The 17,063-nt window shown below is 38.1% G+C and overlaps 2 protein-coding genes across 2 annotated transcripts; one reads left to right on the top strand and one right to left on the bottom strand.

The window, feature by feature from the left end:
• Nucleotides 1-2,583: 2,583 nt before the first annotated feature.
• LOC121423983 (protein FAM183B-like) lies at nt 2,584-7,627 on the bottom strand. Its single transcript, XM_041619542.1, has 4 exons — nt 7,204-7,627; nt 6,215-6,274; nt 5,424-5,527; nt 2,584-3,936 (listed from the first exon to the last, which is right to left on the bottom strand). The coding sequence occupies exons 1-4, from the start codon at nt 7,340-7,342 to the stop codon at nt 3,823-3,825; spliced, it is 417 nt and encodes a 138-aa protein (XP_041475476.1). The 5' UTR covers nt 7,343-7,627; the 3' UTR covers nt 2,584-3,822.
• Nucleotides 7,628-10,549: 2,922 nt separating this feature from the next.
• Nucleotides 10,550-16,039, top strand: LOC121424272. The gene has a single exon (XM_041619900.1). It carries the CDS (start codon nt 10,550-10,552, stop codon nt 16,037-16,039), a length of 5,490 nt encoding a protein of 1,829 aa, XP_041475834.1.
• Nucleotides 16,040-17,063: the final 1,024 nt, after the last annotated feature.

The following is a 17,063-nucleotide window of genomic DNA, read 5'->3' as shown; positions in this document are numbered from 1 at the left end:
GCTCAAAAGGATCAAAAGGGACTGGGAAATAAAATAAAAAAATGTCGCAGAAAATCCAATTCACTGTAGAATTAAAGCTTATTCAATGTTGCAGATTTTGAGAGTAGAATGTGAAAAATAGCCCCAGAAAAAAAATTGCCTGGTTGAGAGTGTGCATATTGTTCATCCGAAAGACGAAGTAAATTTGATATTTTGATATGATCTTGTCGTTGCTGTTCATTATTAGGGCCATATCAATTTCAACTTAGGTGTTGCTAAAAATGTGAGCTGAAGTCCTGAAGTCAAGCAAAAGGTAACGCTAAAAAGCAAATTATAACCATTGCACGTACATGTTTAGATAAGCATCGGTTTTTACTCATTCCCTGGGTTAACCTTTAGCTTGACTTCAGCTAGAATTTTATTTTTGTTACAAAAATAGCAGTCATCAAAATCAAACACAAGTTTCGTTTTATGTGTAGGATACGAGAGAGGCTAGGGCATTTTACTAATCAGGTTTAATTTACGGATGGTTTTAACTTAGCCAGCAGGGGTGTCATTTAAAGCACATGCATGTGCTGAATGGGGAAAACATACTTTAGCTTTTGTGCAATTCATGAACATTTTATTTGAAAAAACTTCCACATCCTACCAGGTACCCATTTAGTAGTAAAGTGTGGATTAACGCCTTGCCAAAGGAGGCCAGACCGCAGTGGGGTTCGAACACACGACCCTCTGTTTACAAGGCGAGAGTCAGAACCACTACACCACGGCTTCTCCATACTATACTATCTGATAGGCCACGATCACTGAAAATAATTTAATCAGACTCACATACAGCTTAGACAAACAACTAATAAGCAAAGTCATTCAATGAAGCTGTTATAATTTTATTTCATAATGATAATTGTATATACAAATTTACAGACTAATACAAGTTCTTTGAAGACAGTGCTGATAAAAAGTAATAGCTCATAATACCAATGTGAAAGTTATATTGAAATAATGCATCTTAACATTTCAACTGGTTGGATGAACATCTTTTTTTCCGGAAGGTATTTCCAATACTGTGTCGCTGCAGATTTATAGATGGAAAGTACATTGATTTTGAATTTTCAGATTTTCTTGTCTTGCATAGTTGTCACTTTTGTATCATGTAGTTTTCAAAACAAATATCTTTGCATTATTCTATGGGATTACAGGATGGCGACATTTTATTTGTTACAAGAAAATATTTGCAATCAGTTGCTAATCACTGTTGCAAATTTAAGCTACATGTATAGCAAATCAATTTGAACATCTTGTTTAAAAAAGCAGACCAAAAAATTGAGTGCAAATTTGCAATCAATTTCAATACTTAATTGATTTTGGGACCCAGTTTTGATTTACAATTGATTGCAATTTTCTTGCAATATCCTTTTAGTTTTTATCTACTATATCTACCAAACAGATCTTATGTGCCATTGAAATATGTATGACTATTTTAATAATGATATATGAATACTAATACCTCAGTCACAAATCCAGTCTTTTTAACATTTTTTGCACCAGCTACATATATATGATTTGAATATAACGAGTGTTTTCGACTTGCTGTACAGGTGCCATAGAGCAAATGTGACCCAGGTACATGTAGTATAACTCGTATGCCAACTAATACTTCACTTGACTGATACAGCCTTCAAATAATATAATGCAGCAAGCATATATAATACTTCCAGTTTTGCCCATGTTTTGCACATAGACCTTTCAGAAAATATGAAGCATGGGTACACTGTACATAATAGAAAAAAAAAGATTGATACATTGGAAGTACTGTGTTTGTGAAAATAGATCCAGTGCATAGTGTATAAAGGGGCTTCCACTATCGCTCTTGCGATAATTTGTTGCATACAATCGCAACGGTTGTCAGCAGTCGCACCACCAATTGTGCAAGGGGCTTAACTTAAATACTGCATAGCTTTACTATGAACAGAAAGCGAATACTATTTTATACAGTACATCAATTTGAATAATGTCACTATTCAAAGCATTCAATCGCCCATGGAAAAAGAATAAAAAAAGAGGGGAGGCTAATCATATCCTGGTTACATCCTGGTCCTTTCATTCAAATAATAATAGCACTTAAGGGAGATTATATCCTATCTTCTAGTCCTCTAGCTTGAAAACCTAGACTTCTAGTCCTCACAAATCTGTCTATGATCTATTCATTACAGGATTATAATTTATAGGAGGCATTCAGCCTCCACTATATCCTGAAACTACCAAAAAATAAATCTCATCTGCACACAATGTGAGTCAATATATGCACACTGGATGGGCCATAGCAGCACACTTATCATAGGTCCTACTTTCCATTTCAACATTATAATTACATACATCTTTATCACAGTAGGTACATACTGTAAACTATTGCATGTTCTGCATCTTATTTCATCTCTCTGATGATGCAAAATATTCAAACGTTCCGAGTCCATGGCCAGCATCATGGGTGGACTAAGCCAAGATTTATACAGACCCTTTTAATGGTTGCTTCTTTATGTAAGAAAATACTACTTTCATCTTTAGAATACCAACTGAGGACCACTTCATTACGTCTTATTTTCTGTTTTGTCATGATGTTTGTTATCTATGCCGAGATCTATGTTTCAACAATTTAGCATTGCCATTGGAAGGCATGTGAAAACACAATCACCATTTCCTGTCGTATACATTTACATGATACCGGCACATTACAAATGTTCACATTATTATTTATTTTAAAAAATGATGCAATTCATTTTAAAGACACCAAAAACCAACATACATTTATAGCTCCTTGCAACAAGAAGTACCCCTATCTGCATAATTTTAGTGAATACTGTTCCTCAGTAAATGAAGACATTATCATTTTAATACTAACTTCCGTGTTTGTTACTTATGACATCTAAACAAGTTATTCCAAGTTGCATAGTTACACGAGTCATTTGAGCAGCAAACATATATTTCCTATTCCCTTTCCAATGGCTCGTACTCTGGCTTGACCAGTTTAAATCTGTAGGTAAACCATGTGTAGCCAAACCCCTAGCAGATAATGTGTCGTACCAGTATTTTGGGGGTTCACCAAAACTTTTGCAATCAACGAGAATATAATAAAATAAAGATGAACACTATATTCAGGAATGTTCATGCCAGCATGTAGCCAGAAGCCCAGTACAACCCGGAACTCCACAGCATATTCTAGCATCTGAAATTTTGACCACCCTGAGAATGAGACCGTGTACACAGTGTCGTCATCCATAGGGGCTATTAGAACATATGAAATATTTAAGATTGTACACATTATCAAGGATTAAGCAATCGATCTAATTCTGAGTGTATTTTTCAAGGATCTTTTGGACACATATGGTGGAACTCTGAAAGTTAGTCTTGAAATTTTCTGAAGGGCAAGAGTACCCCCACTGCATACTGACATGATCCTAACAGGGACATCACGAAATTAGACACTTAGTCGATGTTCCTGTCAAAGTAGACTTAAGGATGCATACCTGGAGCCCGTAACACAAAGCTTAGCAATGATCATATAACATTTTTCTATGACTGATTGCATTGACTACAATGTACAATCAATCTTGAAAATCAAGCGTACGATTAATCGCTAACCTTTGTGTTACAGGAATACATTCCACCATCCCAAACCAAAGGACGTTACTGATGATTGTTTATTCAAATTAAAAGGAAATTAAAAACACTGTCAAATTAAATATAGCACAGAACAAATGTATGTAGAGTGGGAAGCAAGATACTGTACACATGAAACCATGAATGAGTTTTTTTTTTAGTTGAATATTGCCACTGATCCCGACATCACTGTAGGTTCTCTTGCTGTTCTTTTTGTTTCCATGCTTCATCCATGTACTTGGTGATCTCAGAGTTCTGCCTAGGATAATGTATCCTCTTATCTCCACGGTCCTGAGGCAACTGCAGAAGAAATAATAATAAATAATAGCGGCATATTTACCCAGGGTAGCCACTTCAGTTCCGAAAACTGTTCTCCCAGCGGGCCCTGCTATTATTACCCCGGCTTTAGCACGGCTACCTTGATCGGGCGCTCGAGCATTCGAGGAATTTCTTCCTACCGGGTACCCATTCACCTCACCTGGGTCGAGTGCAGCACAATGTGGATAAATTTCTTGCTGAAGGAAATTACGCCATGGCTGGGATTCGAACCCGCGACCCTCTGTTTCAAAGTCCGAAGACTAATCCACTGGGCCACAACTCTGAGATAACACTTCTTTCCCAAATGGGATTTGGGAAAGAAGTGTTATTTTTAGGAATATGACTTTATGAGAGAAATAGTCAGGGATGTTTTATTAAAATCCAACATAAAAAAGAATTACAGATTAAAAAAAAAAATTATGATGTGGCATCACACTTGTGCAGCTCTCGCTTATGTATGTCAGGTCGAATCTCATAAAACGCTGTAATTTTCCCTGTAAATTTAAATTACACGGCAACTGCTCTCATGTGATATCATAAAACAAACAAAAGTTCAGAATAATGTTGTTATTCAATGGGTTTTTGTCCAATTCACATCAATATGTTTCTCACTTTTCTGCCAATGCTGAAACAAACTTTGCTAGAACTATATATATGCTGTTCTAATATTCAGCAATTATACAAGGAAATTTATAGATTCATGGATTGAGAAAAAAATCTCCAAAATGTTAACAGCTAGTGCCTATTTATCCTTATTTTATGCTTAACCTTTCAGTGATTTTTTAAGGGTGTTTTGTTAAAGGAAGATAAAATCTTGGGAACAAGACAAATTGTGTGAAAACAAAAAATCAAAGAAACAGATGAACAAAAGTTTGAAAAAATGGGACAAATAATAAGAAAGTTAATGAGCATTTGAAATTTTGAATATTGCTATCACAAATGCTACGGAGACTCTCCTATCGGCAATGCGATAAAGATGTACAATGTCACTTGTGAACAACTCTCCCAGTATTTTGTATATATATATATCACTTAAACTTCCTCTTTTATCACATAGTCTATCAGTAGATCATGTATTCTTTCTATAAATGTAGGAGGGCATGTAATACAAATTTTCAAGGAATTCATTATGGACAAAGAGTTTGCACCACCATAAGGGCAAAAAGAGAAATTTTAGGGGTGTTATAGTCAACCAAAGGGAAAGTTGTTCACATGTGACATCACACATCTTTGTCGCATTGCCAATTGGAGGATCTCCGTAGCATTAGTGATAGCAATATTCAAATGCTCACAACTTTTAAATGTCCAATTTTTCACACATTTTCTTTGTTCTTATTCTTTGAATTTTCTGATTCCACACAAATCCACATGTTCCAAATGTTTCATTTCCCTTTAAGCTCCAAGTCCTGAATTATTAAGAGAGAGAGAGAGGGAGAGAGAGAGAAATAGAAAACTATTTTGTTGCTTACCAATGGTTTGTAGTACCAGCCTACTTCCTGTGCTTCTGTTTGTGGGAATTCAAACTTCTTTCCAGGTTCCTGGTAAGATCTCTTGATTATCCTGAGGAAATTATCTGAACAGATATCAAAGAATAAGAATTGTGTATAAGGTAAGGGGAATGACATGAAATGGGCAATTTCAACCAAATGACTTTTATCAAATAAGCAATACACCCTTTCATGTTTGTCATATCAGTGATATCACACAATGACATGGGCAGACATAGAAATATGCGTCTATTTTTCATTTTCATATATTTCATCATGATCCCATATTAAATTTTTATGATGGAGTGGGGGCATTATCAATGACAATGTTTTTGTTCATATCATAATATGCGAATTAATCATGTACTGGCTTGCCCCAGTAAATAATATAACATAATTCACAAGTCGATCTGTAACACAAAAAGTTGAGTATACCCAGTTGTTGTGTCTGGACAGGTTGTGTGTCCGGACGATCAATTTTAGAAAGTCATTTGGAAAAAATAACAAGCGAAGTTTCATCGATTTTTAGTACAAAATGCTAGGAAATATTATAAAGAACAAAATAGAAAATGATTACAACTATTGAAAATTTGAATTCATATTTTTAGTGTAATCCAAGACAAAAAAAAAAGGTTTCAAAAAGATAAACTGTCCGGCCACCCGACCCCCCATCCCAACAGTTGACAAAAGTTGCTCAAAAAATTCTTTTTACAAAAAAAAATCTTATTTGAGACTTGTTGCATATGTTAATCCTGCTCATATCATGAACTTACCATCTTCTTCTCCATCTGCCGAGTCATGTAATGAGTTGGGTTTTCCTGTCAGTGTGTACACTGCAAAATAGAGAAAGGTTACAGGACACATTAATAGATCAACTCTGAAAACATAAAAAGGATTGTTTGTGAAAATAATAAAAAGGTGCAATGTTCTACAGTTCTAGTAGTAGCAAATGGTATATCTGTATGCATACTGGGACTGGTGGCTATTCCATGCCACACCCAACTCTACCAGAAGTCCAGAACTCCTTTTTTCCCAGGACAGTGACTGCGTGGAATGCGCTTCCCAAAACCACCCTTGATGCCCCTTCATTCTTTCAGGGGGGCGCTTCCAACCAACATCTAAACCAAGGACTAGATTTTTACTTGCACAAACAGCACAATAAGCACCAACAAGTATGCACTGCAGATGAGCACCCAAGATATTTCCTTAGCACTACATCCTGACTTATGGATCCTGCTGAGTATCGTCTACTCAGTTGTTGTGTGTCCAGACAGGTTGTGTCAATTTTAGAAAGTCATTTGGAAAAAATTAATAGCGAAGTTTCATCAATTTTTAGTACAAAATGTTAGGAAATATTATAGAGAACACAATATAAGATAATTAATTCCATTGAACTCACATATTTGGTGTAATCCAGAGACAAAAAAGAAGGCTTCAAAATATAAAGTGTCCGGACACCCGACCCCCCATCCTACTTCACGATGCAAGCCCAAATTAGAATAGATTAGGGCCTACACTGTAAACTCTACCCCGTTTTTTTTTCTATGGCTCAAAACAATGAATTGGATTAGGCCCTAGAATTAATTATATTCAATAATAATGATGCAACAAAGTCTTAATCCTACATTCTCAAGAAAAGTGGAAATTGTGGTGCATGGAAAATGCTAAGTTAGATATGATTGTCTGCAGTCCCTGCACAAACAGCCAGTGACTTGGCCCATATATTAATTAAGTTATTAGAACAGGAAGAATAAAAACTTACTTTTTTTGAAAGGGTTGATACTGTAGTTTGTGTACAATCTTTGGCATTCATTCTCCTTCTTAATGGTCTCACACAGGATAGCATTTTGATGAACAATATTGATGGGATCCTTCTCTGGTTTCTTTGCTTGTTGTGCCATGATGACTGCTGTCAAATAGTCAACTCAAACTCAATTAAGAAAGGGTCTGTTTGAGTTGGCAAGTTTGTTGAATAAAGCTGAACTTTACTTGAAGATGACAGCAAGCAAGATTGACGAGTCGTGTCACTTGTCACCATACACACCAAGGCAAAACACTGATTTCCCTGATAAAAAAACCCCTAAAAACTAGACTGTTAATCTATCGAAAACTAATAGGGCCTATCAGAAGAACGTTCACTTCCGGGCTTGGAGTTGTTGCAAATGCGTGTATGCATGCAAAAAATATAATGCACGTGAAATTCAGTTGCATCGCATAATGTAAACAACGTTGGTTGCTACGCGTTGACAACAGTTCGTTGAACCGTAACCGATGTCTACGTTTCAACGCGAGATGGCGATATTGCACAAAGCAAAGTGATGCCAACATAGTCACGTCCATACATCAATGATTATGTAATCACATCGTTCATAATTAAACATTTTGTTTCAAACTATCATTTCAATTTATTTTTCATTCTAGAACAATTTTATGGCCTCACCAAAATATTGCGAGATAAAGATCTAGGCTTTGTGAAGTCTAATGGATTAAAGAAAAAATGTGAATTAACATTGGTACAGGAAAATTTAATTGACAAGCAAAAAAAAAAATGTTTTATTTACCAACCCGAGGTCATTCCAAAACTGAGGAAAAATGATATGCAAAGAAAATGAAATGATTATAATGATAAGGTCCTTACTTACGCATGACGTATTCCTCTAACAAATATTTTGGAGCCTCTCAAGGGGGGGGGGGGCGGGTTCGGATGTGCCCCCATTCGCCAGTGATCTTAAAATACATGTAATGACTGGTAAGCTTCAGCATGTACACAAATCGTTTTGGAAACATTTATTTTAGTAATACGATTTTCATTTGACAATGATTAAGCTAAATAATGATGATGAAACATACTACTACTGTACTACTACTACTACTACTACTACTACTACTACTACTACTACCACTACTACCACTACTACCACTACTACCACTACTACTACCACTACTACTACTACTACTACTACTACTACTACTACTACTACTACTACTACTACTACTACTACTACTACAACAACAACTACTACAACAACTACTACTACTACAACTACTACTACTACTACTACTACTACTACTACTACTACTTCTACTACTACTACTACTACTACTACTACTACTACTACTACTACTACTACTACTACTATACTACTACTACTACTACTACTACTACTACTACTACTACTACTACTACTACTACTACTACTACTACTACTACTACTACTACTACTACTACTACTACTACCACTACTACCACTACTACTACTACTACTACTACTACTACTACTACTACTACTACTACTACAACAACTACTACAACAACTACTACAACTACTACTACTACTACTACTACTACTACTACTACTACTACTACTACTACTACTACTACTACTACTACTACTTGTGGCTGCCCCCAATCTCATTTTGGCAGCTTCCCGCGCCCCTTGTGGATGCGCGTTTTTTACCTTATTGTCTACGCGCTGCGCTAATAATTTTTAAGTCTCTTTACCAGTGATTCTTCCGATAATTAAAGATAATTCTTTGTTTTCACATTATTTAAATTGTTAATCGAACGAATTGGATCATAATTCTTGTGTATAATAGTAGTTTATATTTTCCAACACTTTCTCGGTCTAACTTGCCTATTCAGTATATAATGAAACATATTTTTCTTGATTATATTTTTATGATATCAATGCGCGCAAAGTGCCATGACAACCCAAAATAACTATTTTCTTGATTTTGTCACTTTGCTGTTATTTGACCTATAGAAGGAGACCTTTGTTTACGGCTCCTCTTTGCAAAATCTTTTTGAACATTACTGCCATGCAAACGTTATTTATGTCCAGCCAACGAGGTGAGTTGGATCGAAAGAAGTTTTATTCATGATATTGCTGATATAAATTATTAATCAATTCTTTATTTTCATGTAATATTATTCTAACGATTGTGGAATATGATGGATATTTATGTTTCGGAACTTGGTTGATATTGATGTGCTTTTGTTTAAATTACGTAATTGTACTTGAAACTTAGTGACATGACATTTGGTTATGAATGATGAGAATTAGTTAAGAATTATTGTTTGAAATGTTATATGATCGTATATGTCTTGTTTGAAATGTCATAGTTGAGGATATTTCACTAAAAGAGTAATTTAATAAGACTTGATTAATATATGTTTAATTGGAAAAGATATGTTATTGCAATGTACATATTCGATATGAAAGTAATTGTTTTAATTGTTCAATGTTTGTTACAGTTTCACGGCACTGTTTGGAAATAAACTTTCAACATCCGTCTAAACGTTGGATCTTTTGACTTTGTCTGAATAACTTGGTGGCAGTTACAGTGAAACTCGATGGACATTGAATCCTGTCCAACAAGTACCGGTATGCTTAGATGATCGTGTAGATGTATCAAGCTGAGCCATTCGATGTCAACCAGTGCATTCGGTCCCTTCAAGCCATCGGTTAAGGCGCATCGCGGGATATTCGGCAACTGAGTGACGGCTTCAAAACCTTGGAAACACATCTAGATCTACAACGCAACCCAGAACTTTAAAGATGTCAAAGCACCAATGAACGAGAACTAGAACTATAGGCTTAGAATTATAACAATTAATTGAAGTAGACTAACAACGAACTGAAGCAAGAGTTACAACCGGACTAGGCCTAATTTTATTTTATTGCATCTACATGTAAGTCGATCGTATCATGATTCGTCTTCAGTAAGTCATACCATTTTATTTATTTCTTTTCATCAGTTGCAAATGATTGATATAATTCATATATCTCATTATACAGTTATATTTTCTAAATTCAAATTTCGGTCTTTGAGATATTTTGCCGAGAAATTATTTGAATGCATTCTTCTCAATTTTGAAGTTTGATGGAGTATCTGTTACTTGCAATTTAACTCCAGATTATTTTGCAGAAGCTAAATTTCAATTTTTGCTATATGATTCAACAATTTCCATTTCTATGTTGAGAAGTCAGATGCAACTATATATTGTCCATTTGGAATTTCTATGCTTTTTTATGAAGAATATATACAATAGGTTCCCTGTTGTGATTCAGCAAGTTGATTATTGAATTAATGCCCTCATCGGTAGCATGGATATTCATGTAGACATAGATAGCATGTCTGTAGAGAATATGCGCCGTTCTGCTCGCATAAAGAAACTAACAGAAAAAGCAATCATGCAAAAGAAAGATGATGAGTTGCAGGGCAAATTTTATTCAGAACACCTTGACCTGCTAACAACCCTAAAGGACACTGATAGATTGCTCTCTTCATTCCCCATTGACGAAAATGAACTTTCTCTGCGGAAATCTGATATTTCTGCAAGATTCGATTCTCTGCGAAAAGTTGCAAGTGAACTTGAAGAAATTCAAGGCGGTGTGAATGAGGACATAGCCAAGCATTTAGATGAGCTTTCCCCAATTATTGTAGACACAATTTCAAAAATTGTGGTTGCCGTTTCTGAATCACGACGGGAAACATTCATTGAAGCACCCTCTGTTTCAAAGAAGTCTGCTGCGTCTAAGATGTCGAAAATGTCTACAATTTCTTCAAAAAGGGCAGTTGTAGCAGCTGAAGCGGCAGCATTGCAAGAGAAACTTGCTGCTCACAAGCGCCAGAATGAATGCCAGATGGTGTTAGAACGCCTCGAGATGGAAGAAGATGCTCGAAGGAAAGAAGCATCACTCAAGATAGAACAGCTACGAAGAAAACTAGAAGAGGAACGCCTAGAAGGTGAACTAAAGGCACAGGAGGCAATGATAAGAGTGTATGACGAAGTAGAAGATGATGGTGCGTCAACAGATACGATGAGATCGACAAAACAATTGATTAAATCCCCTAATCAAGATGACAAAAGGGTTAAGTCGCAAAAACATGACGCCTCCATCGATCCTCCTGTCAAAAAGAGCAAGGCCTTAAATCCTGATTCACCTGTCTTCCAGCCATCTCATTCTTCAAGCGAGGCCCAACAGAATGAAAGTCTAGCAGAAGTTCTCACTCGAACGATGACACTTAGTCGGTTACCAATTCCTGAGCCTCCAGTATTTATGGGTGATCCTCTCCAATATCCTGACTGGCTATCAGCTTTCACAACTTTAATTGAATGTCGTGGAATTCCCTCTGGTGAAAGGATACACTACCTCAGAAAGTACATTGGAGGATCGGCAAGAGAGGCTGTCAGCGGCTTCTTTTTGCTGAGGTCTGAGAAAGCATATGAACAAGCCAGAGAAATACTTGAGAAGCGTTTCGGCAACCCCTTCACCATTTCAGAAGCCTTTCGATCCAAACTTGACTCATGGCCGAGGATCGGCAATAGGGATTCCAAAGGCCTTCAGAAACTTTCAGATTTCTTGCAACAATGTCTTCAAGCATCATCAGAAATCAAAGACTTGGAAATCTTGAATGACATTCGGGAGATGAGCAGAATTTGCATGAAACTTCCGGATTGGATTGTACACAGATGGAATCGCACGGTAGCGAAAGTCAAGAAAGACAATGGCAGGTATCCATCATTCAGAGAATTTGTCTCATTTCTATCAGAAGAAACTGATATTGCCAATGATCCGTATGTTACATATGACACAGTAAAGGCAGGAAAAGACAAGAATCATAACGATGCTTTCCAGATACAGGAAGAAAGCAAGAATCCTACATCTCGTCAACAAAGGACAACCTTCTCTGTAGCCAGCAAGACAAGCACTACCCAGAAGACATGTGTCCTCTGCAAACGGCAGAATCATGGGTTGAATGAGTGCTGGGACTTCAATCAGAAAACTTTGGAGCAAAGGAGAGATTTAGTGAAGAAAGAAGGTCTTTGCTTCGGATGTCTCTCCAAAGGTCATATGTCAAAGCAGTGTCAAAAAAGGGCTGAGTGCAAGAAGTGCAACAAGCGCCACCCAACAAGTCTACACAATGAGACACTAAATCAGCTGTCTACGGAAAGAAAACATGATCAAAGTGAGGCACAGTCTACTCAGACCAAAGAAGTTACCAAGGAGAAAGAAGCTTCTTGCAACAGAGTCAGGTCAGATGTAGATGTTTCTCTCACATCGATGGTGCTGCCTGTTTACCTATCTAGTTTGGATGACCCTCAGAAGGAGATACTAGTATATGCCTTACTAGATACGATGTCGGATACAACATTTATCACAGATAGTATTGGAAATGACCTTCACGTGTCCTCTGAAACTGCGATGTTAAGTTTGACTACAATGACAGATTCCAAGACAATTCCATGTAGGAAATTCAAGAATCTTGTCGTTCGAGGTTTTAAGTCAGCAGTAAAGATACCTCTTCCTGCTGCATACTCCAGGGACTCCATCCCTCTTGATGAAGCTCATATCCCCACAGAAGAGACAGCCAACAAGTGGACTCACTTAAACAATATCTCGAACCAGCTCGCACCAAAGCAAGATTGCCCCATAGGTCTGCTCATTGGATACAATTGTGCCCGTGCTCTTGCACCAAAGAATTGCATTCTTGGAAAGAATGATGAGCCATTTGCAGTAGAGACGGAGTTGGGATGGAGCATCGTCGGTGGTTCTCAGAACGACTCCACAGAGAGCTTTGACACGATTGGGCAGACATATCGTACTGTCAATGTGAAGGTAGCAGATCCTAGTCTGACAGACAGTCAGTCTAATGTGAAGTACATTTACAAGACACAGTTAAAGGAAGTTACTGCTGGAGACTTCCTTCAGATGATGGAAAGAGACTTTCATGAATTAGACAGAAAGGAAACGATGTCTCAGGAAGACAAGAAATTTCTAAAGATCATCAAAGATGGAATCCACCAAAGGGATGATGGGTATTATGAAATGCCCTTACCTTTCAAGAAGGGTGAACCTGATCTGCCTGACAATCGGAAAGCTGCTATGAGCCGACTTCACGGATTGAAAAATCAGTTCCTGAAGAGACCAAAGTACCATGAACATTACATGACTTTCATGAATGAGATTCTTAAGCGAGGTGATGCTGAGAAGATTCCCACAGATGAAGTGTCTACTTCAAGCAGTTGGTATATACCACATCATGGTGTATATCACCCTAAAAAGCCGAACAAAGTCAGGGTCGTATTCGACTGTAGTGCTCGATACCAAGGAACCTGTCTGAATGATCATCTTCTACAAGGGCCCGACCTGATCAATCCCCTTATCGGAGTTCTGTGTAGATTTCGCCAAGCACCTATAGCCTTCACTTGCGACGTAGAAAAGATGTATCACCAGTTCCGTGTGACGAAGGAACATCAAGACTATCTCCGTTTCCTGTGGTGGGAGGATGGGGATCTCTCTAAGCCCCCAGTGGATTATCGAATGAAGGTCCATCTCTTTGGAGCCACTTCTTCTCCGGGATGTGCAAACTTCGGGCTGAAGCAAATAGCAGAAGACCACAAAGTCCTTGGTGTAGAAGCTGCAGAATTTTTGAAGAGGAATTTCTACGTCGATGATGGCCTAAAATGTGTATCCTCTGAAGAAGATGCCATTGACCTTATCAAGAAGGCAGTGTCTATGTGTGCCAAAGGTAACCTGCGTCTTCATAAGTTTGTCTGCAACAATCAACGAGTGACAAGCAGTATCCCCGAATCGGAACGAACTGTTGTTGCAAAGACTAGTCTGGAACTCGGTCAACAAGGCTCCACATCAATTGAAAGAGCACTTGGGATACAATGGTGCATCAACTCAGATGAATTCTGTTTCAGACTAACCCTCAAGGATCATCCCCTGACAAGACGCGGAATTCTTGCCACCGTTGCTTCCATTTACGACCCACTTGGTTTGATTGCACCTGTGGTTCTTGTTGGAAGACAGATTGTCCAGGAAATGTGTAGACAAAAGATGGACTGGGACCATCCTGTTCCTGAAGATCTCCGTCCACAATGGGAAAAGTGGAGACTTGAGATTCTGAAACTTCCCAAAGTTACGATCCCTCGTTGCTTCGAACCACAAGACTTTGGGACACCTCAGGAAGTGCAGCTCCACCACTTTTCAGACGCCTCCTTATCAGGATACGGTCAGTGCTCCTATGTGCGTCTAAAGGATGAAAATGGCAAGGTCCACTGCTCCTTAGCCATGGCAAAGGCAAGAGTGACTCCTCTAAAGCCAACAACAATCCCAAGGTTAGAACTCCAGGCAGCTACCTGCTCCGTGAGAATTGCTAGTATCCTAAATGATGAACTTGACTACGATTCTCTCACGCACCACTTCTGGACAGACTCAAAAGTTGTTCTTGGCGACATATACAACGAGACTAGGCGCTTCCATATGTATGTTGCCAATCGTGTTGAACGCATACTTCAGACTTCATGCCCAGAACAATGGAATTATGTATCCAGTGCTGAGAATCCTGCTGATCATGCTTCTCGAGGATTGACGACAGAAGAAATGCTATCATCCAACTGGCTTACAGGACCTACCTTTCTTTGGAAGAGTGAGATTCCTACACAAGATGTCGATGTTGAGGTTTCTCCTGACGATGTTGAAGTGAAATCAGCAGCTACTGTTCATGTTACACAGGTGGAGAACTTCACATATTTCGAAGATAGATTGACTCGGTTCTCCAGTCTTCATAATGCAGTGTCAGCAGTTGCAGTGATAGTAAAGTGCTGCTACAGAAAGAAGGACCTGAGCATTGATGAAGTAGAAGCAAGACGAATAGCGGAAAGGAATATTATCCGTGCAATTCAGAAAGAAGCATTTCGTGAAGAAAGGAAGCAAATCGAGTCAGATCCCTCAGTCGGTTCAAAGTCCAACACATTGAAGCAGCTTGACCCTTTCCTTGATAATGACAATCTTCTACGGGTGGGAGGTCGGTTGAAAAAGGCCGAGATGATGTATGGTGCAAAACATCCTATCATCCTACCAAAGCGAAGCCATCTATCCAACCTCGTTGCCTTGCACTATCATCAAAGAACTGCACATCAAGGAAGAAATCTGACCATCAATGCCATTCGTTCCAGTGGATATTGGATCATTGGTTGCAGGAGTATTGTCTCATCTCTAATCAGCAAGTGTGTAATCTGTATCAAATCCCGAGGCAAGCCAAGAGGACAAAAGATGGCCGATCTACCTCAGGATAGAGTAGAGCCTTCTCCTCCTTTCACCTACTGTGGACTTGACTGTTTTGGTCCCTTTACTATCAAGGAAGGAAGAAAGGAGATAAAGCGATATGGGCTCATTCTTACCTGTATGGCTATGAGGGCCGTACATATCGAAATGCTAGACGATCTGTCCACCGATGCATTTCTCAATGGACTAAGATGTTTCATTGCTATCCGGGGAAATGTTCACCTCATTCGCTGTGATCAAGGATCTAACTTCATTGGAGCCAAGCATGAATTGAAAAAAGGCCTCCGTGAATTAGATGGAGATCGCGTTGCCACTCAATTACTGAAACTTGACTGCGAATTCAAGATGAACCCTCCTTCTTCAAGTCACATGGGAGGAATCTGGGAACGACAAATCAGGAATGTCAGAAATGTTCTCGATGGAATACTAGAACAGTCAGGAACTCAACTAAATACATCCTCTCTTCGAACGTTCCTGTACGAAGCTATGGCTATATCATCAATAGCAGGCCATTGACAGTTGAAGATCTGGAATGTGCGGATGGTCCACTCCCCTTGACTCCGAATAATGTCTTAATTGACCATGAAGTCAGGTATTGTGATGCCCCCACCAGGAAAATTTGAGAGAGAAGACCTCTATCTCTCAAAAAGATGGAGAGGTGTGCAATACTTAACAGATCTCTTTTGGATTCGTTGGAAGAAAGAGTATCTTCACACCCTCCAAACCAGGAAGACCTGGCCAAAACAACAGCGAAACTTCGAGGTAAATGACATAGTCATGCTACAAGACGATGGTCTTTGTAGAACACACTGGAGTATAGCCAAGGTTGTTCAGACTTTCGTAAGTGATGATGGCTTCGTTCGTCGAGTTAAACTTCTCAAGGCAACTCCGGACTTAGACAAGAATGGAAAACCTCTCCAAAAGAGAACTGTGCTTGAAAGACCTGTCCACAAGCTGATCTCCTTAGTCCCTAACTCCGACTAAGTTTACCCCTTTGACTCTTTCACTGATATCATTTTGTCTTATGGTTGTTATATATATATATACATATTTACATAGAGACAACCCTTTTTATTTGCCTATCTTTGAGTGACTTGTGTAAGAGATTTCTTACCTGATATTTATGGTGATTACATGTTTTGCTATTGATTGTACTTTAATGTGTTTTATTCACATTCTGGATATTATGTGTGTATCTATACATATATATAATATTCAAAACAAAAAACAAAGAAAAAAAAATCAAAGAAGATTTTTGGGTGGGAGTGTGGCTGCCCCCAATCTCATTTTGGCAGCTTCCCGCGCCCCTTGTGGATGCGCGTTTTTTACCTTATTGTCTACGCGCTGCGCTAATTAGTTTTAAGTCTCTTTACCAGTGATTCTTCCGATAATTAAAGATAATTCTTTGTTTTCACATTATTCAAATTGTTAATCGAACGAATTGGATCATAATTCTTGTGTATAATAGTAGTTTATATTTTCCAACACTTTCTCGGTCTAACTTGCCTATTCAGTATATAATGAAACATATTTTTCTTGA

This window comes from Lytechinus variegatus, chromosome 11 (assembly GCF_018143015.1).
Source record: "Lytechinus variegatus isolate NC3 chromosome 11, Lvar_3.0, whole genome shotgun sequence".
NCBI classification, from domain to species: domain Eukaryota; kingdom Metazoa; phylum Echinodermata; class Echinoidea; order Temnopleuroida; family Toxopneustidae; genus Lytechinus; species Lytechinus variegatus.
The sequence above is the reverse complement of the archived record's forward strand: the minus strand, read 5'-3'. Positions and strand labels throughout refer to the sequence as shown.

Bases quoted from the DNA above. Each gene is read 5' to 3' on its own strand.
- LOC121423983 (XM_041619542.1), bottom strand. From the start codon at position 7,342: ATGGCACAACAAGCAAAGAAACCAGAGAAGGATCCCATCAATATTGTT. The intron at 6,275-7,203 runs GTAAGTTTTTAT...TCTATTTTGCAG, and splicing joins TATCAACCCTTTCAAAAAAA to TGTACACACTGACAGGAAAA. The intron at 5,528-6,214 runs GTAAGTTCATGA...ATATCTGTTCAG, and splicing joins GGCAGATGGAGAAGAAGATG to ATAATTTCCTCAGGATAATC.
- LOC121424272 (XM_041619900.1), top strand. From the start codon at position 10,550: ATGGATATTCATGTAGACATAGATAGCATGTCTGTAGAGAATATGCGC.